The sequence below is a fragment of the Balaenoptera ricei genome, chromosome 3, assembly GCF_028023285.1.
Source record: "Balaenoptera ricei isolate mBalRic1 chromosome 3, mBalRic1.hap2, whole genome shotgun sequence".
NCBI lineage: Eukaryota > Metazoa > Chordata > Mammalia > Artiodactyla > Balaenopteridae > Balaenoptera > Balaenoptera ricei.
Genome location: NC_082641.1, coordinates 53985580 through 54009619, shown reverse-complemented (window position 1 = coordinate 54009619; position 24040 = coordinate 53985580). Strand labels below are relative to the sequence as shown.

Genomic DNA, 24040 nt, shown 5'->3' with positions numbered 1-24040 from the left:
CTTCCTGATGGTCTTAATGCTTTTTAATTATGAGGGAGGAGACAGGATGGGAGGAAGAGAAAGATGAGAGAACACAACGGTAATTGATGGAGCAAGGTTTGGGGAGAATTGAAGTAGGTGGAGTCATGGAGAAAGGACACTTCTTCCTGAGACACTAGGGAAGATGGTGAGCATGATGTGAAAGTTGGTAAGTTCTGCAGGAAAGGAAGACGGTTGGTAGAAAACAGAGGAAGGAGTTAAAGGAAGACTTAATCTCAAAGAATGGAACATGTTCGTGTGGGTTAAAAAAAATTAGCAAACCATTCCACTCACCAAAAGGAATCTGCAGAAAACCATCCTTTCCATAAGAGAGAGTTACATTCAGTAATGTTTTAGAGATGCTATGTATGTGTGTATATGGGAAAAAACTTAATAGTCATGATCTTTTCATGCTAAATTTTTATTTCAATGTTATGCAACTGCATAAGTATAAATATTTGTTCAATATACAACAATTATGACATCCATAGGGAATTTCTTAGAGAAAATAAGACTGCAAACACTTTATTGCACAGATCCTAACAAACTTTTAAGCTGGTAAATCTACAGCTGGGAATACTACCGAGGAGCACATCTTACAATCACAGGAGACCGACCAAATAGAACACAGGAGAATTCCTACCAGCTGACTGGAGAGGTTTACAACAACAAACAGGTATTACATGAATGCAACCTTAGGTACTCTGTAGCCATCCAAAATGCAAAAACATATTTGGCAAAAATGATAATACACTATACAAAATATACATGAAAAAATATCATTTGTAAACAAGCAGCTAGTTGTGCTTTAAAGGAAAGTGGACAGTTAAAAAGCAAAGGCTGTAAACCATAAACTACCTCCCCGATAGGCCTGTCTAGATGTCTGGGTGCAGAAGGATCGGGTTATGACAACCACCAAATGCACGTATGAATTATAAATGTTGAGACCATTTTTGAAACCCATTCAAGATCTTTCAACATATTTGTTTCTTCTACAATTCACAACATAGTGATGGGGAATGGCTAAAACCTCATGGGAAAAAAATTCGGAGCAAGGAGGAGACTTTTTTCTTTTTTCTTTTGCCGTTGCCAACTCATTTTACAACGAAGGACAACCGAGCAGTTTAAGTTACGCCTTTGTTTTTGGAGCGGAGTTTACAGCCTCACTGAATGATTTATAATCCACAGGGCTGTAAGATGAAGCTGTGCTTAGGTGAACAATTTTATAGCCTGAAGATACTAAGACATCCCCGAGGGGGGTTGGGTGCTGGATTAGTATTTCTTGGTGATTTTTTTTTTTTTTTTTTCTCTTAGTAAACAAAAAATCCTGCTACGGATCCCAAGCATCTTATAAATACTTATCTGTGTGTATTTTCTCTTAGTGCCTTAGTACTTATGTCAGCAAGTGCTGTCTTACAATATAAAACAATCCACCAGGAAGTAAAACTGCAACAAAAAACAAACAGAAAGACCCCCTCAGCACTAAAATGATTGGACAAATTCTACATATTCCATGGTATACAAAATTTAAATAAGGCTTAGCAAAAGTAAAAAGGACAGTCACATTCAAGCACCAAATAGCTCCAACAAGTCTTTTTGTTACAAAAATGCTGCTCTTTATTAATACAGTGTTTTTTTTTTTTGCATACAAATAAAGAGATCATGTTATGAAATGTATGGAGCTACTTGATGCATCAGAAATGAATGTGAAACCCAGGAACTTGCTAAAAACAGCAAGCTTCATCTACAACATAAGGCCCCAGCTATGTATTAAAATGTATCTGATGTCCTGATTATTCCTTAAAATATATGCTATGATGCCAAAATCCACAACCCCACCCCGTCCCCCGACTTTTCCTCAAAAAAGCAAACTTAAAACCTCTTCCAATGCCTGATGCTTATTACTCAACCTAAGTACTAGCAGATTTGTGTGCGGCCAGCAACTTTCCTTTATGTTCAACAGCAGGGCTGGTGCAGAACTACTATAAAATGTGTGCTTCTTAGACTAGTGACTCATAGCATAAAGGCCTGAGTTTAAGAGCATGAAAAGGAGAAGCGAGAGAACAGAAAGGGAAAGCAAAAGAACAGAAATAAAGTCGACATGTGTCTATAGCCCCCGCTCTACCTATGGTGAGGAGTCGACATACACACCCGCACACAAGGACAACTGGCCTTTCAGACAGCTGGGCCCAGCATCAAAATGGCTATTAGGATGACCGTGAAATGAAAATGGCTAGCTCCATCTGTTGTGGCCATTTCTGATGGAGGAGGATTCCAAATGCAGTGATTCGAGCAGTTCTTTAGATCTGGAAGTATAGGTAGCCAGATACAGTACTATCAAAATCACTGGTTAAAAATACACATGAAAGCTTACAATCTATAGTGTATTTTGGGCTTTCTTTCACCTTCAACTCGACTTAGGATGTTTTAACGTAGAAAAATGTAGCCTTGAAATATTCTTTTCAACCACAGACCAAAACACGTGGGTGGATGTGTATATACACGAATATGGGTGTATCTATACTTTTACATATACCCAGGTTTAACCATTTTGCTTCATTACTGCATTATGATCAATGGTAGAGCAAAAATCTTATTAAAAAAAAAAAGTTGTAGTAAATGACGCCATCAGCAGCAAAGTATCGACTCTATATCCCAAACCAAACACATTGCTAGGTATTTACAGAGAAAATCTCTTTCCTCAACAACCCTCAACCTCAACCAAAAAGATTTTTTGTTTTTTTATTTTTATTTTTTTGTACAAACACTATCTGGTAACAGTTTACCGGTTCCAATTGGGAAGGCATTTGGAAGAAGGTCCCTTCTTTTCCTGTCTCTTCTCTCCCCCTTCTTCGGTGAGGCTCCAGGCTCTGCCTGGGGGGGTTCCCACAGTGCTGGTTTCCAAGGTAGTCAAGATGCAGTTACACACGCAGGCTGGGTCCCCCAGTCCCGCCGGGGGCCTGCCCCATCACAAGGCCTTTTTGTGTGGGCTGCCACGCAAAGTCTCTTTCCCCCGCCTCTGTCGCACCCCGGACTCCTTCTCAGAAGGAAGGGCGATGGGGCGCTCCGTGCTGGGAGCGGGCAACGGCTTGGTCACCTCTCGGACCACATTCTGCTTCCTAGTCTGAGCTGGCTGGGCGGGGGCTGGCTCTTTCCCTTTGGTTTCTCCCGCGGTGGCTGTTCCTGAGAGGGCCCTGTCCCGGTGGCTGGCGCCCTCCCCCACGCCTGGGTTGGGGTGATAGGACTCCAGAGTGATGGCTGAGCTGCGGAAGGATGGCAAGGAGTCGCTCTTTGTCATTTGGGTTCTGCCATCCCCCCCAGGCAGGGGCTTCCGGTGGTCCCTGCTGCTGGAGGCTGGGGGCTCAGCCGTGGCCCTGCCGGCCTTGGCAGAGAAGATGTCGCTGCAGGTTGTAGAAGTCTCTGGAGCTACTGACCTGGCCTCGGGAAAGCCAGAGGAGTAGCTCAGAGACTTCTCGGGGAGGGCAGCGCAGCGGAAAGAGCTCTGCGCCGTGGCCGAGGGCGACCGTTTCATGCCGCTGGGCTTGTCCGCCTCCGTCAGTGGCTTCTGGGAACCGGGCCCTTTCCCCTTGGCCTCCGGCCAGCCCTTCCCGGCGGCTGCTGCCGGCCTCTCCGTGCCCTTGGGCCCAGCCTCACCTTGCGCCGGGGAAAGGCTGGCCCCCGGCCTCCCGCTGTCCACAGGGGAGTAAAGTGCTTCGGTGCATTTCTTGCCTTCAGACTTCCCGGCGTCAGCGCTGGCAGCCAGCGGACTCAGGCTCCTGTCTGTCTCTTTGCACAGAGGGGGATAATCTTTCACAGTGGATGGTTTGGGGGCCTTTGGAGATGGGTTTTGCCTTTCCCCAACAGTGGGAAGTTTCTGGTCCACCGACTCACTGACCCCCGGGGGTCCTTGCCGCGGTGGATGTGCGGGCTTCTCCAGCGCCTCTGGGGGATGCCCACTGCTGGTGGGTCTCAGCTTGGTGTCTAGAGGACCCCATTCCGTGTGTAGGGGGACCGAGGGCCCACTTGCTCCCTGGCCAGTCACATCGCGGGCTGTGTTCTGGGGACCTGGGAGGGCAGGGAACTCCTCTGACACACCCTTACTGCTGCCCTTCCCCTCTTTGCCGGGGGGCTGAGCACCAGGCTGTTTGCCCACTGCAGCCTCAACGCTCAGCTTCTGGGAGGAGAGGGGCCGGTCTGGGTGCTTGGACTTTGGAGGGTCTGTGTCGGGGCCAGACCTGGGCTTGCGGCTGCTGCTTTCACAGAGCACAGCAGCGGGCTTGGGAGGGTCCTGGAGGCCCAGGCTTGAGTCTGTAGCGCAGGGCTTGCTCCCAGGCAGAGAGCCAGCAGGGTAGCTTTGTTGAATGTAATGCTGCTGAGCGGTCAGGCCAGGGAGCTCTTTGGTGGTGGGCAGGGGCTGAGAGCTACCGGTGAGATGCTTCTGCAGGGGCTGTTCTTTCCTTTCTGGTTCCTTGGGACCATCTTTCTGCGCAGATCGGACACTGGAGAGCTTTTCACTCTTCCCACTCTCTGTCCCGCGTGGCTCCGGAGACCACCTGGCAGGAGCGGATGCCGGCTTAGATTCCGGGCCACTCCTTCCCTTGCCCAGCTCCCTCTCACAAGGAGCCGCTGCAGAGTGCAAAGAGGGCTCTTCTCTGGCCAGTGGCCTCACCTCATCTCGGCCGTCTTTGGGGTTTGCTCTCCCACAAGGCCCGCATGCTTTCTCCAAGGCCTGGGTCTGGGAGGAGACATCTGGGCGGGTCCTCCCCACAGCGGGGAGGGTTTTGGAGTTGTCACTGGTTTTAGCAGCTTCTAGTGGATACAGCTCCTTGGAGGGGTCTCTGCGGATGTCGGCCCTCAAAGCCAACCGCTCACTTCTGGCTGTGGAAGGGACCCTTTCGGACGACTCCCTCCCGCTCGGCTTCTCCCTCAAGGGGGCACCTTCAGGTGGGAGCGGGCTGTGCAATCTAGACGGCTCAGCACCTTGGAGGCTCTGCCCCAGGAGGGGAAGGAGCCTAACGTCGGGGCTGTGGTCTTGCTGTTGGCTGGGGCTGCCCTCTCCCCGCTGGGGGTGGCTTTCCACGATGGTCGCCGGGGTCCCGGCTGCGTGGGAAATCTTCCTGTCCAGCTTCAGCTCTGGGTCAGGCAGGGGTGCCGCCGGTGAGCCCTGCAGACCCCGGCTGGGTGGTGGGAACCGAGGCTCGAGCAGGTAGGATTTGTTCACCTTGAAGCTGGCAGGGGAGGACTCCCTCTGACCCGCAGTTTCACCCTTCCTCCCCACGCTGCCGGCGGGAGCCTGTGGCACCGGGGGCCCTACGTCACTGCCTGGGCTGGGGCTCTGGGCAGGCTCTGGTGAAGGCAGCTCCGTCTTGGAGGCCTGCGGTCCAGACAGAAGAGCAATGTCCAAAGTGCCCTCAATGGGCTTCAGGCATGACACAGACCTCCCTTCCAGCTTATACTCGGAGGGGCTCTTCCGGACAGGCGACTCTGGAGCAGCCAAGCCCGGCTTCTCCGCTCCGCTGTCCACCCGGCCAGAAAGGGCCTTGAGAGGGACAAAGGAGACGGTGCTGAGCTGAGCCACGTGGCCGCTGATGAATGGCGCGCGGCTCTCGGAGGCCGGCTGGGCCTCCTGCTGCCCTCCGGCCGGTCGGCCCGCGTTCCCCGGCAGGCCCTCCTGGGCACCGGGTGTCATCTTGGGCTTGAGCACAGGGCAGAGGCCATCATCTTTGTCTTCAAGGGACATCTTCTTTCGGAGGTAATCGATGTCGGCCAGCTTGCTGTCTAACTTCTCACACCGGGGACCCTCCTTGGCCTGCGGGACCTTCTCTGTGTAGTCGGCCTTCCCGGAGGTGGCCCTGTGGGTGGCGTGACAGAGGCCGTCTTGGAGGGTGCTGTGAGCCGAGGCGCGTTTGAGGTCACCGGTGCCCTGGCTGTGGTCCCCGGGAGCTGCCGCCCCCTCCGAGGTGACGGCCTCGCTGGCCCGCACACTGGCGTGCTTGTGGAGAGCATCTTTCAGCAGGCTGCCCAGGGCCTGGGCCTCCTGCACGGCTGCTTTGTTTTCAAAATGATTTGACCTTTCCGAAGCCTTTGGATAGATTTTCTTCTCTCTCTCTTCTAGCCTAAAAGCAGAGAGGTTTTCCACATCATTGCCAAGCCCATGGGGTTTCTGGCGGGATTCCTGTTTCTCCGGGAGCCCGTCGGGTTTCTTCACCACCACCTTGGCCTTCAGCTTCTCTCGGTCCAGCTCGTCCACAGACTCCTGTCGGCCCAGCTTCCGGGACACAGGGCGTTTCAGGCGGCCTTGCTCCACGGGCCTGGCCCGGCTGAGGGCAGGCGCGTCGCACACGTTCTCCTCCAGGCTCTGCAAGGTCACCTCCCGCTGGGACTGCTCCCGCTGCACCTCCTCCTGGGTGACCTCCAGGCTGTGCTTGCGGGAGCACAGGTGCTTCTTGTCACTGCCGTAGGAGGGAGAGAGCTTCTCCTCCGACTGCACGCGCTTGAGCAGCGGGGACCGCGGGGGCTCTGCGCTCTTGGGCCTCACGATGTGTCTGACGATGGTCGGGGGGGAGTGCATTTTGCTGGGAAAGGCTTGAGAGATCTTGGAGTTACCAAGTGAATGTCCCAGCAGAGGGGACGGTGACCGCTGAGGGGAGGGGGGCTGTGGAGTTGGAGAGGGCGTCCGGGCCAGCGGGGAGAGAGGGATGCTGCCCGCTGACTTACGTCTTCCTGACCGGTATCGCTGCCCGCTGAGTTTGGGGGCCAGACCGTGGAGAGTGCTGGGCCGGATGTGTCCTGACCCCGCTGGGGAGTTGGGGGCACTAGAGCTTGGGGAGCTGCTCTGTGAGGAGTTAGTACCTGTGGGTGGAAAACAGGATGCTGTGAGCAACGGCCACTTTCCCTTTTCTTTCCACGCTTCCAGACCTAGCTGTTTTAGATAAGGTCAGGTAAAGGTCAGCAAATTGTCTCAGCATCTACGTCTAGTGAATAAATGCTTTTCAGATAAACCTCCCCACACCAAGGGTTAACCCCGTACTTCCTGTCTTTTTTAATGGACCGAACAGCTGTATCTTCTGACCTTCCTATAAATCCTGTTCTCTGTCAATTACATCCTCAACCTTCTTTCCTTAAGCAGGAATAAGCCTCTCTTCCAGGATCTCAGATGGTGACCCCTCAACTCTTGAGAGGCAAGGAGACTCACTCACCGGATGGGAAGTCGGGGGTGGAGCGGTAGCTGGGAGTAGGAGATCGGGGAGACAAGCTGTGAGTGGGGGACCCCGGGAGGCTCTCCCCTGATGACAGGGATCTGTTCAAGCAGGAGAAACTTCGGCTGGTGTGGAGTAAAGGAGAAGGCTGCTTGGCTAGTTTTTTGAAAAGGGATCTTCTCCTAGAGTGAAAACAGGAGAAAACTGATCAGATTCTACATTCAGAACCACTCCTCCTACCCCATAGCACCGGTGCATTCAGTACACGCCTCTGTGCCAGAGACGGTGATAGGATGATGGCAGAGCCTTTTCAAGAGAAGGATCCCACTTTTATATTCAGAACTTTTTTATGACTTAGAAAGGAAGAGCTTTTGATAATACACAATGGAAGCTCTCTTCTCTTAATTTCAAGCACTTTAAGAAGAGTCGTGAAAATAGGAAAAATATATAATAAATATACATTCATTTATTTATATGTCAGGTTTTTGAGGACACTGTTTTTTGCCTGAAAGCTTCTGAGTACATAGCCCCAAACACACCAACACAATTTAATTAATTAAGAGATAATACAAAGTAAATCCCTGGAAGAAAAATCATCATCTTGGATGTAGAATTCTCTGATGGTGACACACTGGGTAGAGGCTTTATCTCTGAGGGGCTGTTTGCTGTGCTTATTCCATTGTGAGCTCTTGAATATTCCTAATGACTGTGCAGGCTGTACATTGACATAGAAAAACCGAGCAAGGTGAAATGAAGCTTATCACATCAGCAGGGCAGGAGACACCACGCTGCAGCACAAGCAAATGTGTAGTTAGTGTCCAACGAGCACATCGGAAAGCTAAAAGCACAGCTTCAGGTGGCTTCTAAGTGCAGGTGGTTGTACAGAGTCCCTTCACCCCCAGGTAGTTGACACTCTGCTACCCCTTGAAGCAAGTGTGTTCTATATGACCTAAACCACAATTAAAATATAAAGCTCACATGAAAAAAAAAAGGAGGATCTCAGAATGTGTATGTGTGTGTGTGTGTGTGTGTGTGTGTGTGTAATTTTAATCACAGTAATACATGTACTTGGGTTAAAAAGTCAAATAGTTTGTAATGAAAAATAGCAACTCCCTGCTCTGCCTTTTTCCCAATCCCCTAGAGAAACCATTTTCTAGTCTTTTAGCTGTTTCTTCTCCTATTTGTCTGCATATTGTTATGAAATGTGCTTACGCTGTTTTTTTAGTTTTTCGATTTTAGAAATTATCCGTTGGTTTCCTACCACAAAAAATGAGAATTAAGCTCTTATACAACCGTTTCCACCTTCTAACCGAAAACACTTCCCTGTTTCTGTTCCTCCTAGTATAGCTAAACCAAAAATTTTTGGTTAGAAAAAAAAGGCTGGTGTTTTCTTTATTTTACATGATAAATACTGTTCACAGCTTGGCCATAATTCTATTTTCCTTCCTTGTATAACTTTGTCTTTCCTAGAGTCAATAATCATTCCTTTTTCATTTGCTTATTTTTCTTCTCTATCATCAAAAATCCTCATAATGTGATCCAACACACCAAATCCAAGTGGGTATAAAGTAGGGCTGCTGTGGCATCGTGCAGGGAGCACATCTAGACAACTGCCTGGCAAGAAATATCCTCACCAGAAACGCACACACACACACCTTGCCAGTGCCTGCACGGGGCACAAAATGGTACTCACGGTACCTCTCACAGTGCAAACGTGTAGCCAAGTTAGGCTTTCAGTCAGTAAAACAAAGCCTTTTTATTTCTAGGCTTATTTGGATGCTTTAAAGATCTAGTTATCTTCAAATATCTGGCATTAAAAAATAGCAACTGTTTGTTTCTAGATAATGTAAAGGACATTATTAAATATAGATATAATGCTAAAAACTGCCTGAAGTTTCAGTTCCTCAAATCCAACTCAACTGAAATGAAGTCTAGAGGCTTAAGAAAAGGCAAAGGGCTTTTCATGGTTCTCACACATGAGAAGAAGCAATATAAATTCTTCTACAGTGTAACTACGTAAGTCTTTTCACTATGAAAAATAATGCTGTTACGAAGGAATATAAACTCTAATGTATAAATACATTTGAGCCACGGGGCAACATTTCTCACAGAGAAATAGATCCTTCTCATATGCAAGCATTTAAATTAAGTAAGGAGTAAATTTCCCTCAGTGTGGGAATGCACCAAACCCATGAAGGGGACGCTCTAACTCACCTTTCTAGACTTTCCTTCTTCTTACATTTCTTGCTCCGCCTCACCATCCGGCTCTTATAGCTGTTTCTCCTGGCTGGTCCCGTTTTGATTGATGTGTTTTCAAATGGGGTGGTCGTGATCGACACCTTATTTCCACTCTATAAAAAATGATGTGGTATTAAAGCGAAATGCTGTGATGAAACAAGACCAGAACAGAGATAGGAGAGCCAAAGACAAAGAAAGATCCATAAGGACGGACATACAAAAGGCTTCCATGTGTCAATGACCCTTCAAGCAGTGAAGTCCTGACAAACTCGGTGGAAAAAAACTGTGAGGTTTCCTTAAGAGGGTGGGATCTGGAACTCCACAGAGCTGAGTTCAAATCTGAGCCTGTGAGCTGAGCACTTGCTTTCCATCTAACAGGAGAGTCACAGCTATCTCATAGGGCTCGTCTGAAGATCAAGGCGATAGAGTCTGTAAAGACTTTAGCACTGAGGGTGACACATGGAAAGGACTATATAAATAACAGTTATCCTCATCCATACATATTAAGTATAAAGATGCCCAGGGGCTCTCTAGAAATCATAAAAAAACATCATAAAGCAGCAAAACTGAATGAGACTTCTATTTTAAATTATTTTTAAAGGTTCCTTTTCTACCACCAGAAAACCTGTCAGCATGCAGAGCTGGGAAGTTTATGCCAGCAGGTATGAAACAGCCTCTGTTTTGCCAGGTGAGGTCATTCCTGGTGCGTTTCTGTGCCCTTCCACTTGAACCTGGGACAGGGGCCGGCTGGGCAGGCCCTGGGGATGGATTTGAGACCAAGGTCAGAGGGCAGGCTGAGGTGTACCCTGGGCAAGCGGGCAGGACCCACCCCCTTCGCTCCCGTATCAATGACCTCTTCTTGAATTTCTTAATAACCAGGAGACAAACATGTCCTTTCGGAGTCACAGATGGCCCAGATTACCTTAAAAAGACAAGAAGCATATGGAGAAGGGCCTTTTAAAAGGCCTATGCCTGGAAGATGCCTAGCAACTCAGCTCTAAGTGGTATTAAGAGATGGGGAGTTGAGTATGATGGGGGCTGGGGACTGAAAAAACAGAGATTGTTTTAATATCAACATCCACCTCGCCTCCCAACTTGGGAAATAATACGTGCCATTATAAGAAGAAAAGAGTAAAGCATATATATATAAAAAAAAATCATTGAGGGGCCTACCGCCCAGCTAACGTCAGTAACATTTCTGTATATTTCCTGCTGGTCTCTTATCAGGCATGTATAAAGTATGTATATATACAGACACACTTGATAAATAATTTAAATCTTAATTAAATATCTCATATTTAGTTTTATGTTTTTTGTTCACATTTCCTAACTTTGAAAAACTTGCCCTTCGTCATTGAATATTCCTTAAGAACGTGATTTTTACTGGCTATTTAAAAATATTCCATGAGATGGGTGAATCACAATTTGACTATTTCCCTACAGCTATTGTTTTCTATTTTGCAATTCTTGTAAGGGTTGAAATAAATACCTTTACCTCTAAATCGCTGTCCGAGCCTCTGACATTTCCCTTAGATTACCTAATTAGACCCAATACACGTAGCAAAGGGTCTAGGTGGACTTCTTAGCGACTGTTGGTGCCTGGTGATACACTAATTTCCAGAAGGGTTATGTCACCTCATGCTCTTGCCAGCAGCGCACAAGCAGCAGCCTTAGAACGGGCTTGTCAGAACTGAGTATTAACATTAAACAGATTACCAATTTTACAGGAAAAAGTTATATCAAGTTTTAATCTTTGTTCTTTGGCTATTAACAAAGCTGGACTTTGACTCATTTATTTTCGATCATTTCTATTTCTTTAGAGAACGATTTGTTCATGTCTTACATCCAACTTTGTATCAGAAAGTCTTAGTATTATTGATTGTAGAGTTCTTTATAGATTTAAGAACATATAATACCATACTTAATGTCAAATTGTAAACAAATATTTTAGGGAAATTAGATTTGAACTTGAACAAGAGAAAAAATTTTTCTTCATTCTCAAAGAATAAATTACGTGTTTTATATGCAAATGCCAAAACTTTAAAAATGAACCTTAACCTGATAGTAGAGACTGACATTCAATTTATTCTTTAAACTGAAAATTCAACTTTTAAGTATGAAAGGCCTACCATTGAAGGTTGTTTGGTATGGGATTTTCTCTTTACAAATTGAGTGAGGCCAGGCTAACTGAGTGAGGCCAGGCTAAAGTTTTAGTTTTTCCTGCATGTCTTAGGGGAAGGAAAGGGGCAACAAACATTATGGGAGTTCATCTTCATTGAAGTTCCTTCCGTCCTTTTCTACATCATATACAGAGTGGACACAGAGCCACAATGATCACTGGGGCTGCTAGAGCCCATGAGCCATCTAAGCTTGAATCCACTTCCACCCCTTCTAACACAATTCAGCACTGACTTTTATATCTTTGCCTGTAAGAGGCTCACAATGCCACTGAGCATTTTAAAAGCACATTGTGAATATTAAAGCACTTTTCACGTATATTCTCTTACTTTATTTTCACAACCAAGTCATGAGGGTTTTTTGGGTTTTTTTTTTAAACCCTATGAGGTAGGAAGGGATTATTATTCTTCGACTAGAGGTAAGGAAAACAGATTCAGAGATACTGAGATTCTTTTTTCCCGAGGTCACAGAGCCCAGTGGGAGAGCCCAAACCTGGCTCTCCCGCCCCTCACCGCACACTGCCCACTCCTCAAGGGCAGGGCACGCCCTCATCCCTTCCACCTCTTGCTCCCAGCAGAGTGCACAGCTTGTACTTAATGAGTGGTGGTGAGGGAACGAGGCACTGGATCCGTATAAGGAATGATCAATGTATCAGATTGTCAAGAAAAAATTTTAAAAATATAAAAATATCATCAACATTATATGAAAAAAATATAATATAAATGCTGAACATTCCTCACCAGAAAAGTTATGACCAGGGTTTGCTGAATCAGAGCACGTCATTAAGTTCTGTACAAAAGTCCCTTTCCACTACAAAACCAAACCCAGTTTTCTGTTTTTGTTTCTACATATGGCTGTTCCAGACGACAGTTCACTTGACTTATGAAAATACACAAAGAGATAACTCCCCTAAGGGGAAATACAGACACAAAAAATGCAGAGTGCAAACATCTGGTTGGAAAGGTTAATGATTACAAAAATGGTAAGTAAATGACTGAAAAATATTATAATTTTATGGAGAATAGGTGAGAATTGTGAAGCCTGCCATCTGGTGGATCCATCGGCTATAGCAAGTGCTGCCAGAACTCGGCACACTGTGTTTTACTGGGTCCACTGACCTCAACAAGTTCTTTTGAAGAAGAAGCAGTCTCTTATTAGGGAAATTCTGCGGCACTGTTTTAAAAAATAACAACAACGAAATGGGGCCAGAAGACTGTTAAATGTTCTATTAGTTAAGTTTTACTTTAAACTACTTGTGTGATTAGCGCACGGTGGGAGGGAAATTATTTTAAGCTGGCTGAACTGAATACAAAAGCAGAAGTCAGGTTATCCAGTCTCTTCTCTCAGTCTGACTCCACATTAGTTTATCAGCTGGCCTTGGGTACTTCACTGAGCTAGCCTGTTTTTACATTTCTTTCTCTGCAAGACGCACATGGGGAACAGCACTCTTCCTGCATACGTGCGTCCTTGCCCTGACTCAACCCTCCATGACCCAGCCCCAGCCATCTTGCACACTTCATCCCAGATGCTATGAACTCAGGCTCCAGCCACACTGGTTTACTCACGCACCTCAAGCACTCTGAGCTTCCTGTCCTTGTGGTTTTAAGCATCTTCTTTATTTTGCCTAGAAGGGCCTGCGCTCCCTTCCCATACGCTAAATGTCCACCCATCCTTCACAGCCCTGCACAGAAAACCCCCAACTCTTCACCCCTGCCCACCCTGGCGGAAAGCTCTCTCTCCTTTAGAACTTGGGCCATATTTACAGTTTGTTCCTTTTGTCTGACACTCTGATTATAGCCTAGTATTGCCACTGTTTCCCCTGTGAACGCTGGACTGTAAGTTACTGGCAATCAGAAGGCTTCACGTACAGAGCACAGTGGTGTGCTGGTTGCAAGCACAGGCTCTGGAGCTGCATTGCCGAGATGCAAATCCTCGTCTGCTCTTTCCTAGCAGATAACCTTGGCTGCTTTGCTAACTTCTCCCTGCTTTAATTTCTTTATCTGTAAAATGGGGACATTTATATTTATAGCACCTATACACAAGGTATGAGGATTACCTGAGTTTATTCATGTAAAGGCTCTCGATTACCTATTATTCATATGTGTCATTTGTTGTGTGACTCTTCGGTACCTCACACACTTTTGCACATTTTGGGGGCCCAGCTAATATGTGAAGATGGTAATAATGATGCTATTTGATGGTCCTCATTTTAGTTTCCAGAGGTTCTCCAGAGTTCAGGGAAAGGAAATTTTGAGGCAGGGGCTGGTGATATTTTAGGGCTTCTCTTACGATTGGGGATTTAAACTAACGCTGTCCTAAAGAAGCAACCTGGTTGAACAGAGAGTTTTCTGGATTAGGGAGGCTACACTGGGCAGGTAATTATGTGAGCAGGGGATATGACTGGGTCCATGTGGCCTCCACCCCTCACTACAGTGGCTGGAGAGAGATTTCAGTGCTTTGACAAAGTTCTTTTTTAACAAGCTACTTGCAAGCTGGATGGAGGTGATGAACTCCTTGTGGCAGGAGAGGTTTAAGGCGACGCCGAAGGAGCACATTTACAGGGATTCACAGAGCTCTGGGGAACTGAACCGGATGACCATGACTTTCTATTTCCTTGTGCGTGTAAGTCAGTGCTTCCATAGCAGGCTCATTTTGAAGTTGTGAGGGTAAGTGAGACCAAAGCTGCAGCCATGAAACACGCGATACGCTGATTAGGTTCACACTCCGAAAGATAAATAAGTATTGCACATGTATCTCTAAATATACATACAGCCCTATGGAATGGCTCTTCCACCTTTTTCTAAGGATGCCATGAGATTTTGTGAAGTAGTTTGCAAGTATAAAACATCGTGTAAAAAGCATCTGAGAATACCAAAATACAGCTGCTACCCCGATGGTCTGCCAGTGACGAAGCCATCAGGGAGCCCAATAGTATAGTATGCATTTGTGAGAAAGTTGACTAGAGTTAGGGGAACCACCTGTAGGTATGGAGGATAGCAAAGCCCGGCCTCAACTCCAGTGGGGCCTGAGGCCAAGACCAAAGCTTCATTAATGCTGTGAACTGATCAACAGCAATAACTTTCCTACAATCTGCCACTTCACAATGGATCTTTGAGTATGCATGCTATTACTCTTCCTGGAACCTAGGCCACACACTGAATCATTTGAAGAATACACTTGTGTTGGCTGGGGGATGAGAGAAGGAAGAAGAAAAGTCATTTAACTGCACTTACTTTTCAAAGGCTTTGTACACCCACCTACCTGCACTACCTTCCAAATCCTAATTTTCTTTCAAGTTCCAGTTCAGTGTCACTTCTCTGTGATGACTCTCCTCGTTCACAGAATCTTCTCTCCAAAAGTACGGGATTCCTCCCCCTGCTATGGCCCTGGCTAATCAAGTTGAACTTTATCTGCTTGCATACCTCTTCTATATCTCCCATAGTCCTCGAGGGCAAGGACCATACCTGAATTCCTATGTTGCCAACATCTACCATGGTACCTGCCTCAGAGCGAGTGCTCTAGAAACAATCTTGAATGTACCTTGTTTAAATGACACATATGTGTTTATATTGTGCCTCTCAATAGGCTGCAGGTGATCTGAGGTCATGGCTCACGCCTCTCTGATAGCCCCTTATAGCCCAGCCCCTCCCAGTGCTCACACAGCCAGAGGCCATCCGTAAACATCTGTTGACTTGTAAGATAATCCTACAATTAAAGACTGTATGTTTGATCACAGATAGTCTTCTTTCCTTGAAAAAACTTAAAATCAAACTCAAATTTATCTTTGTTTTAACCAGATCCATATCTGGAGCTATAACTTTATATTCTGTAGTCAGCAGGTGGCAGAGCAAATAACCCAAAAGAAATGAGAGGATCAGTATAGACTGTCTCTCTCTATCATACTCATGCTTCTTGTGATCTTCGTACTCCATTGGCTTGAATCAGCTTACATTCCAAGTAGAAACTGATCTACATTCAAATTCATTTGTACGTATGAATGGGAAAAGGCCTAATGGTCGCTAGAATCCCTTCTTCCATTACCACCTATTTCTATCATTTATAGTGTATATTATATATTCACAGTTCTACCTTTCAAAAGGAAACCCAGCTCTCAGACTCAACCTTCAGATCTGACCTCACAGTTTAATACTACTTTGTCTTCTGCTATATAGAATAAAATTTACTGAAGAAAATCACCTTTAGGATGGACGATTTCCAAACAGATTTTACTATGTGTAGTATATAAACAAAGAGAACTCTATTTGTAATTTAGGATAAGAAGCAAAATTAAATTAAGAAGTGACTGTGCAGATATACGAACGTGTATTTCATGATATAAAACCAAAAAATTCATGTTATTTTTGCCTTTACATTAAACAGACTACCGAGTATTCTCTCAGCGACGAGACTGAGTGTGTATGGATGTGCCATATAGAAGAACTCTAGACCTTGAGTAAAGAACTCTTGGTATTAGTTCTCTCTGGCTACCTCCTTCATCTGGATGGTCGTGACATCAAAAAGATAGTACCTTTAGCAGGAGCTCTATAACTTCTGTGTGGACGAGTCCATGCACTGGCTCTCCATTGACGTGTGTGATCAGATCCCCAGCCTTCAGTCCTGCCTGGCAAGCTGGACTTCCTTCTTCTACGTTCTAAAGTCCAAGAGGAGAGTATATATTAGTTAGCAAACAAATGACAACCCTGACACCTACTGTTTCTTGTGGCTCAGTGTTCTGAGTTGATCAGCACATGATCCTGAGCTCCTAAGAGGAAACCAGTAAGACGTGGTTTGCTATTCTTTTTCTGTCATCACCCCAAAATAGGGTAATTCCTATGGTTCCTTAAACAATTTCAGGTGATCTGAGAAAGTACTTTAAAAAAAAAAGGAAGGCCAGGGAAAAAAACTAAGAAAAGAAGGATAAAAACAGGACTATCTTTGACTATTTCTACCAGCTTGGTATGCAGAGTGGATAATCAGATATGAAGACTAACAGAATTACGAGAAAGAATTAACTTTTGCTAAATTCAATCCCACCACATAGATAAAGGCAAGAGTATGAAACAGGTCCCAATTGCCAGCTTAACAGAAAAAATCATTTGCTGTTAACTACGCCTCAGCTGACATATTTATTTTCCAGTTTGGCTGGGAGCAAAAACTAACCAGAAAGAGAGACTGTCGGTCTTACCCAAACGATATGATGCACTGTGTAAATGTCGCTGTCTCCCACATACACACGGATGGCTCGGATGGTGAAACCATAGTTCTTCCCTGAACTGTGGATCACGACGGGCTGGTGTGCACTGGCAGAAGCACCTGAGGAATCTCGGCTGGGAGAGGAATCCCTCGAGGAAGAAGGGTCCGAGGACAGAGAATGCGGAGACATTGGGCTTCCCAGTGGAGAAACAGCAAACATATCTGCAACAAAGAAGCCAGTCATCACAGCTCATTCTGGTCCCACAACCTGCTCGCAGGTAGCCCTCACTAGGTAGCCCTGCTGGGATTGGGAGCACAGTCACAAAACAAATCCATTCCTTTCTAATAAAGAAGAAATAATATAAAAATATTTATACTGGTAACTAGCATGGATTTCAGAGCAGAAGCCTGTCAAGGAAATTTCAGAAGTGTCTCTTTTTAAACTAACTTTTAAACTCACATTCTGAAGTTACAACTCCTTAGTTCTCTACACAAATTAAAAAACACACAGAACTTCACTGCTATCTGACTGTGATCTTTTAATACACTCTCTTTTAATTAAAGAAACAGGAACTTCCCCGGTGGCGCAGTGGTTAAGAATCTGCCTGCCAATGCAGGGGACAAGGGTTTGATCCCTGGTTCGGGAAGATCCCACATGCCGCGGAGCAACTAAGCCCGTGAGCCACAACTACTGAGCCCGCATGCTGCAACTACTGAAGCCCACACGCCTAGAAGCCCGTGCTCCGCAACGAGAAAAGCCACCACGATGAGAAGCCCATGCACCACAATTAAGAGTAGCCCCTACTCGCTGCAACTATAGAAAGCTCGCATGCAGCAGCGAAGACCCAACGCAGCCCCCAAAATAAATAAATAAATAAGTAAATAAACAAATCATAGGTGCACAAATTTCAGGTATACCCTCACACAGAGAAGGCTGTATGGACTATAGTAAAAGACACTCAGGCTCCAAATCTTGCCCTAAATAACTTTAACGTGGTTCTTTTCGAAAAAACCTGGCCCGGAAAGCAATTCATCAATTTACCTCTGCTTTTTTATAATATTACTGAACTAGTACTGATTAAACAATTTTGATCAAGAAAACACTGTAATGTTAACTTCTCTATAAAAGAATCATTCCTTATTACTATGATTAGAACTGATTCTCTTCATATATTACCTGTAATTCTAGCAAGGTTTCTGAGAGGATAATGCAGGTGGATAGAGAAATTTTAAGAAAAACTCACTTCATATTCTTCAACACCAATACTATTCTGTTTTCCTTGTTTTATGAACAAACACACTTTTAATTTATAGTTCTTATCACTGTTTCACCTATGTGAATCTAAACAGATCCTAACTGGTCATGTGAAATTGTGTGTGTGTGTGTGTGTGTGTGTGTGTGCGCGTGAGTGTGAAAAAGAATAACCTACAAAAAGATGCTGAGGTTTAAATGTGAGCTCAGTCAGGGCCAGGCTACAAAGGGCCAGCGCAACTGAAGGCTCCCGGGGTGCGGTGAGTAACAGCGTGGCCCCAGCAAACTGAAAGTATCCAGACTATCTTTTGCTCTAATTCTTATGTCTGTCCAAAGGAAAACAATTAGCTAAATGTATCACTATCCAAGCTCCTTCACTTTCTGACTTCATGCGGCATCCTGACCCTTTCTTCCTGGCTACCTCTGTCTCATCCAAAGGCCAGGCGAACAGATGCACACTGGTGGGCAGGGAACTTCAACACATGCAGAGGCAGGAAGAAGATAGAGTGGATACACAGATCCAAACTGCTAAAAGAGCCAGGCCACCGACCCTTTACCTCAGTACATTTTACCTTGTCTCCTCAAATTGAATAACTGACCTACATTCACCAAGATGAGGGCTTTCTCATCAGCTCTCAAAGCGGACTGGACCACATCCCACTTACCTTCCTGACTGCAGCTGCACTGGGGCCATTGCCTGCTGGTGATGAATAGTCACTCAAACTAGGGAGATAGGTGTTTGTTTTATGGTGCTACACAGACATTTCCCAGAAAACAGAATATGCTACAGTGAGCATTACCCGCCAGGGAGCTTTTGTTTTTACCCAATTTCTTTCTGCACAAATTTGAAATTTCAACAATGTAAACAATCCCTTTTATACATGGTCTGTATTCTTCCAACTGCAAGCCATCTGCAATATAATTCGACTGCCACTTCCACTCTCTTACTGTTATTTGAGTGATAAGTCATAACCACCAGGGTATATATTTTCATCTCAGCCAGTGAAATTACTGTAGACTTTGTGATTAGTAGAGGCAAAACTAGGTTGTGGAAACATACTGCAATTGAACAAAACCATAATTAAGCCCAGTTTTTTTAATATAGGGTAGAAAATATTACCAGTAGGAGGAAGCATAACCCAACAGACAGGGCTGGTAAACCTTGTAATTTCAGTGCTGTCTGTGACTCTGCATCCCCAGAAACGAAAAACTTATGTTCTCTGTGTCGATTTCCTCGTTAATTAGATGAGAAGAACTATACTTAGCTTTCCAACACAGGTGCTGTAAACAGCTCCGTAAAGGATACAAATGATGCATAGTTTAGGGAAGGAAAATTATTCAGAAGAGGGAAATTTATCACTTAACTTGGGGGGAGTGGGAGACAAGGAAAGAAAACAAATAAAAGAAATAAGCCTTTGTGGGAAGGGAGCCTGCCTCATCTCCTGCCGTAGAAAGAAGCGAGAAGGAATAAACCACATATGCCCCTGGGGGCTCTGGAGGTCTTGCAGGGAGACACTCTGGAGGGCTGCGCCAGGACACCCCCCGCTACTGTTTCAAGCCATCTTGTATGTCAATCAGCATTGCAACCTGGGGGCGGGGGGTGAACATGCACAAATCACACAATTTCATGCAAGTAGATGTCTCTCTACCTCCTGGGATCATGAGGGACAGAGCACTGGCAGAAAGGGACTTGGTGACTTTCCCCGAGATTTTCTTTTTCTCTGTGCTTTCTAATCGCTGCCGAGCCACGTGAGAAGCGGGTTCACTGGAGGGCTTTGAGGAATTATCTGTACTGTCCACACACTCGCTTCGTCCATTTATCTGATCCAAGTGCTCTGAAAAACTGCCAACTGTACAAAGAAGAAGGGATAAACATGTTCAGGAAAATCTGGGATAGGAGAGGTGGGGAGAGGGGGAGAGAGAGAGAGAGAGAGAGAGAAGGAAGGACAAACGCTGGGGAACAGATGCCCATGTGGTTCATGAGTCCATGTGGTGTCCGGCAAACATGAAAATCATGTGACCGGTTTGAGAAAAGTGACATGGAGGAGGAAGAATGAAAGAGGTGTCCATTCAGATTTCGTTCTACTTGTACACAAGTCCACTAACTCTCAGTTGACTCCATTTAACTAGGAGAATAATTACTTTTTAGAATCTGTCTTTTACAACCCTAGTAGAGACAACTCTTCCCCCCGACCCCGCCATGAAAGGCCACGAACCAAACATCAGCTTATGGACCACACAACGCCCACCGTATAGTATGATCATCCTGTGACACAAATGATCATCATTAGCAATGCTGTTAATATTGGTTTTTGCTATGTGGACATCATTTAGTCACTTCATGGACATTTATGCCCATGTCATCTCCTACCATCTTTCTAGGACACACCTCACACTTAGGCTCAGGTTTGTAACTTATGGAAAAGTGCCTAAAGGGTCGCCTTTGACTTCCCACACCTGCTTTCACTCTGACCTCCTTGTAAATTTCACAGGCCAAGACAAAGGGTATGCTTCACTATGGTACCCAATGGTTCCCTACATCTTCTTGCCTTTAGTCTAGAAAGTGCCAAATGCTGATCTGCCCTGAAGTTACTGGAAGTGAAAAGATCCGTCCCCCTCTAAGCCAGCCATCACACCTTCTTTATTTTTAATTTTATTAATCCTCAGTATACACTGGAGAGTTTTGTTTTTTTTTAAAGTTAAAAAATTAGGACTTCCCTCAGCAGAGGAACATAAGAGAACATGTAACCACGTAGAAGGATGCAGAAATGGAAAATCACTGATACCAGTCTGGTAGTTGCACACGCCCAGAGTAAAGAAAGTTCTTTACTCTTGTCAGAAGTGACATGTTGAAAAAAGTCAAGTGACCATCCCTTTTGGTTTCTCCTATTCTTTCTTTCACAGGCTATCAGTTTTCTGGGTTCTTTTTCTTTCTTTTTTTAATCACTGATAATACATCTTTGTCCAGAAAAAAACAATGCTTATCTCCTTTTTCCTTCTAAATGCTATATTATAAGCCCCCTGTGCTTTAAAAATCATCAACACTATCACCACATTAAGATATACAATCCACACAGAGAATTTAATACCATTATAAATGATCCTTTGAAAGACCAACCAGCACATTTTAAAGTGCTGACCATGACATTCTTTGCCTAGAGAAGAGGCTTAATCAGACTTAACATTTCTGTTACAGTGCTATATACACATCACTCAATTGCACGGCAGGTTTGGTCCTAGTTCACAGAGGTGGCACAGACCCACAGGTGGGGTCCAAGCTAAGGGAAGCCTGGGACTTGGGACAGTGGGCTTGGGCATAGCACAGCTCATGGCCACCTACTGTGCTGTAGGTACAGGGTAAGATTCACAAACTTCCATGTGACACCCATCTGACCTACTAAGGAAGACGATCTTAAGGCAGATATCAACAACCTTTCTACTTCTATATGCCAGACTCAGTCCCACATAACAGCATATCTATTCTATTCACTCTAAATGAAGAAATCAGCTGCTGAGGGACTTGACAAAAACTGCTTCACAAATCAAAAAAATCTTATCTCAGAAACATTTAGTTTACCTTGGGGTAAGTTACACACTCCCTTCTCCTTTCTAATTTGGCTTGGATGGGATCACTGACAAGCATGAACTGAAAAGCTGAATCTCTTCACAATGAATAATTTGTTGGATGCATTCAAGCACTACACCTAAAACTTCAAGACTTACTTTTCACTGATTCAAATACATCGTAGTCATGAAAAAAGAAACAGGTATAAAGCTGCACTTCCCTAAATGCCAGAGTGTGAATATTCAATGTTCTCTTTTATCATCCCTCCCTCTTGCCTCCGCCATTTCATCCCGCCATCTCATTTCATAGCACTGTATATAAACGTGTGTTTCTTTTCTGCCAGTGGTAGATAATGTCACCTTAATGTTCTGTAAATGTCAAGGATTCTTTCTTTTTGATGGTGGAGCAATATAAAAATCAACAAATTTAATTTTACTACAGTCACGGTTTTCAGATTCCCTAATTATCCTTGGCTGTGAGCAAATCAGCTCATCTCTCTATTCTGTACGGCCCCCAAGGTCTTTGATTATTTTTAGTGTGTGTATGGGGGAGACAGAGAGAAAGGTGGTTTGAATCTATTAATCATAATGCATAGCAGGATATAGACAGATTTTTTTTTAAATTGTGAAAGTAATCAATCAAATGCTTAGACACCATTCCCCTCCTTTTACCTCCTACCTTTCTGATAGTGAGTAGGCAGAAGAGACCAAGAGATCATAAACAATTCATCATATTAAGAATAAATGTGAAGTAGAGGTAACTCTATTCAGAGTAAATAATAACTAAGAAACAGATGAGAACTTAGTAACCAGAAATATAAAACACTTGACATATCTACATTTGATCTGACTACCAAGATGAACTAAAAATGGTCAGGCATCTTAGACTACCAGCTTGTTTCTACAATACTTCTTCATTGCTGTTCTCTTGGCTCTCTAGATTTAGGACAAGTGGAATTACCCTACATGGAAACAGAACTGAGGTGAAGAGAGAGAAGGAAAAAACCCAATAGCATTCTTCCCCATGATCAACTGTAAGCTCATGTGAAGCTCCACAGAACCAGACTTTTTAGTGAGGCGGAAATAAACCCAGCCTGTAAAATTTGTAATTTTGAAATGATTCAAAACAGGATGAAAACATTACACCACGAATATTCAGTTAGTTAAAAAAATGTTCATGAAAATTCTTGGAATCACTCATGGTTATCAATATAGCATACTGGATATGGCTTAATGAAAACATTTATCATAGCAACCTTAATCCATATCCATGTTTTTATTTTTTAAGCATAAATACATATTGCTCTGTAGAAGGACATGCTGTGCATAAAATTTGTATACACTGAATAATATTTGAAATGCACTTCAAGGACTTGCTCTGAGGGAAGCACGAGGCCGATCATCTAATGAGGACACCTCCGTGATTAAAGGCCCCAAGTATCCATGATACAGTAAGCATTTTAAAAACCTGTGGAGATACTGCTCCTGGTGTCAGGAAGGTTTACTTCACACAAAAGTGACACCATAAAGCGCCCCCTAGGAAAGGCCCAAGCCCCACTGTTTCTCACACACCCACAGATGTCTTAGGGTTATCTGCGTCAGTTATCCAGAGGCTGGGAAGGCAGCTTGTGTGCAGCGGAGACTGTGTCGGTATTTCTGACTCCCCTCTCCCCGCTCCATCCGTGAACCTCAAAGAATAAGCATCTTTTTTTTTTCCCCTTAAAGAAACTTTATATCCAAGTTACTTTTGAAGTAAAACACTTCAAAAGTATAGATCGAGGTATGAGGTATTTTTTTTTTTAACCATCAAAGATACAAGATATTTGCCCACCTAATTTCTTGCTTGTCTTCTTTCTTATATGTCCCTGAGATTCTCATCAGCTTCTGTTTCTAGCCAGCTGTGCAAACAGAATAAGCATCTTGCTGCACTGACTGAGGGTCTCACGTGCAGACTGCTTGGTTATTGGGTATAAGTGGTCCCATAACAAAACCCAACTCCTCCAAAGAAACACCCACCCGTCTCAACAGTAGAAGGAAAACTGGCTTACACGGTACCTTATGGGTGGTGATTTAAGACACTGTTGAGGGTAATTTTGACCATTTGACTATTTAACAGGGTCGCTTACTAGTAACTTTGAGTTAGATGCAAGTCCACGAGGCATGCCTTTGTATCCACAACAGAGAACATGCTCCCTTACTGTGTTCTGACAGCCATCAAAGGACGCCACTGAAACCCAGCAGAGGATGTGAAGGCTACAGGTGAAGCAAGAAGGATCTGGCGTACAGCCATGCACTAAAGAGGGGTCTGAGACATCCGATCTCAGTTCTGAGGAGCCCGTCGCCCAAGCTCAAGGAGTGGGGCTGTGGAGAGAGTCTAGTGACACAAAATGCCCATCGT

At 44.7% G+C, this 24040-nt stretch overlaps 1 protein-coding gene across 14 annotated transcripts in view; it reads right to left on the bottom strand.

Moving 5' to 3' along the window:
* Positions 1 to 423: 423 nt before the first annotated feature.
* The window catches only part of MAST4 (microtubule associated serine/threonine kinase family member 4), a 562265-nt gene continuing 538648 nt past the window's right edge, over positions 424 to 24040 (bottom strand). For 10 of the 14 annotated variants that reach the window (XM_059916503.1, XM_059916504.1, XM_059916506.1 and 7 more), the window contains 6 exons: positions 19728 to 19928; positions 16819 to 17048; positions 16162 to 16284; positions 9432 to 9568; positions 7218 to 7399; positions 2232 to 6870 (listed from right to left, as the gene is read on the bottom strand). In XM_059916503.1, coding sequence (XP_059772486.1) covers positions 2987 to 6870; positions 7218 to 7399; positions 9432 to 9568; positions 16162 to 16284; positions 16819 to 17048; positions 19728 to 19928 — 4757 coding nt within the window. In that variant the 3' untranslated portion in view covers positions 2232 to 2986. Of the gene's footprint in view, positions 6871 to 7217; positions 7400 to 9431; positions 9569 to 16161; positions 16285 to 16818; positions 17049 to 19727; positions 19929 to 24040 lie in introns of all 14 variants that reach the window. The other 4 variants (XM_059916508.1, XM_059916509.1, XM_059916515.1 and 1 more) reach the window with 2 other exon arrangements.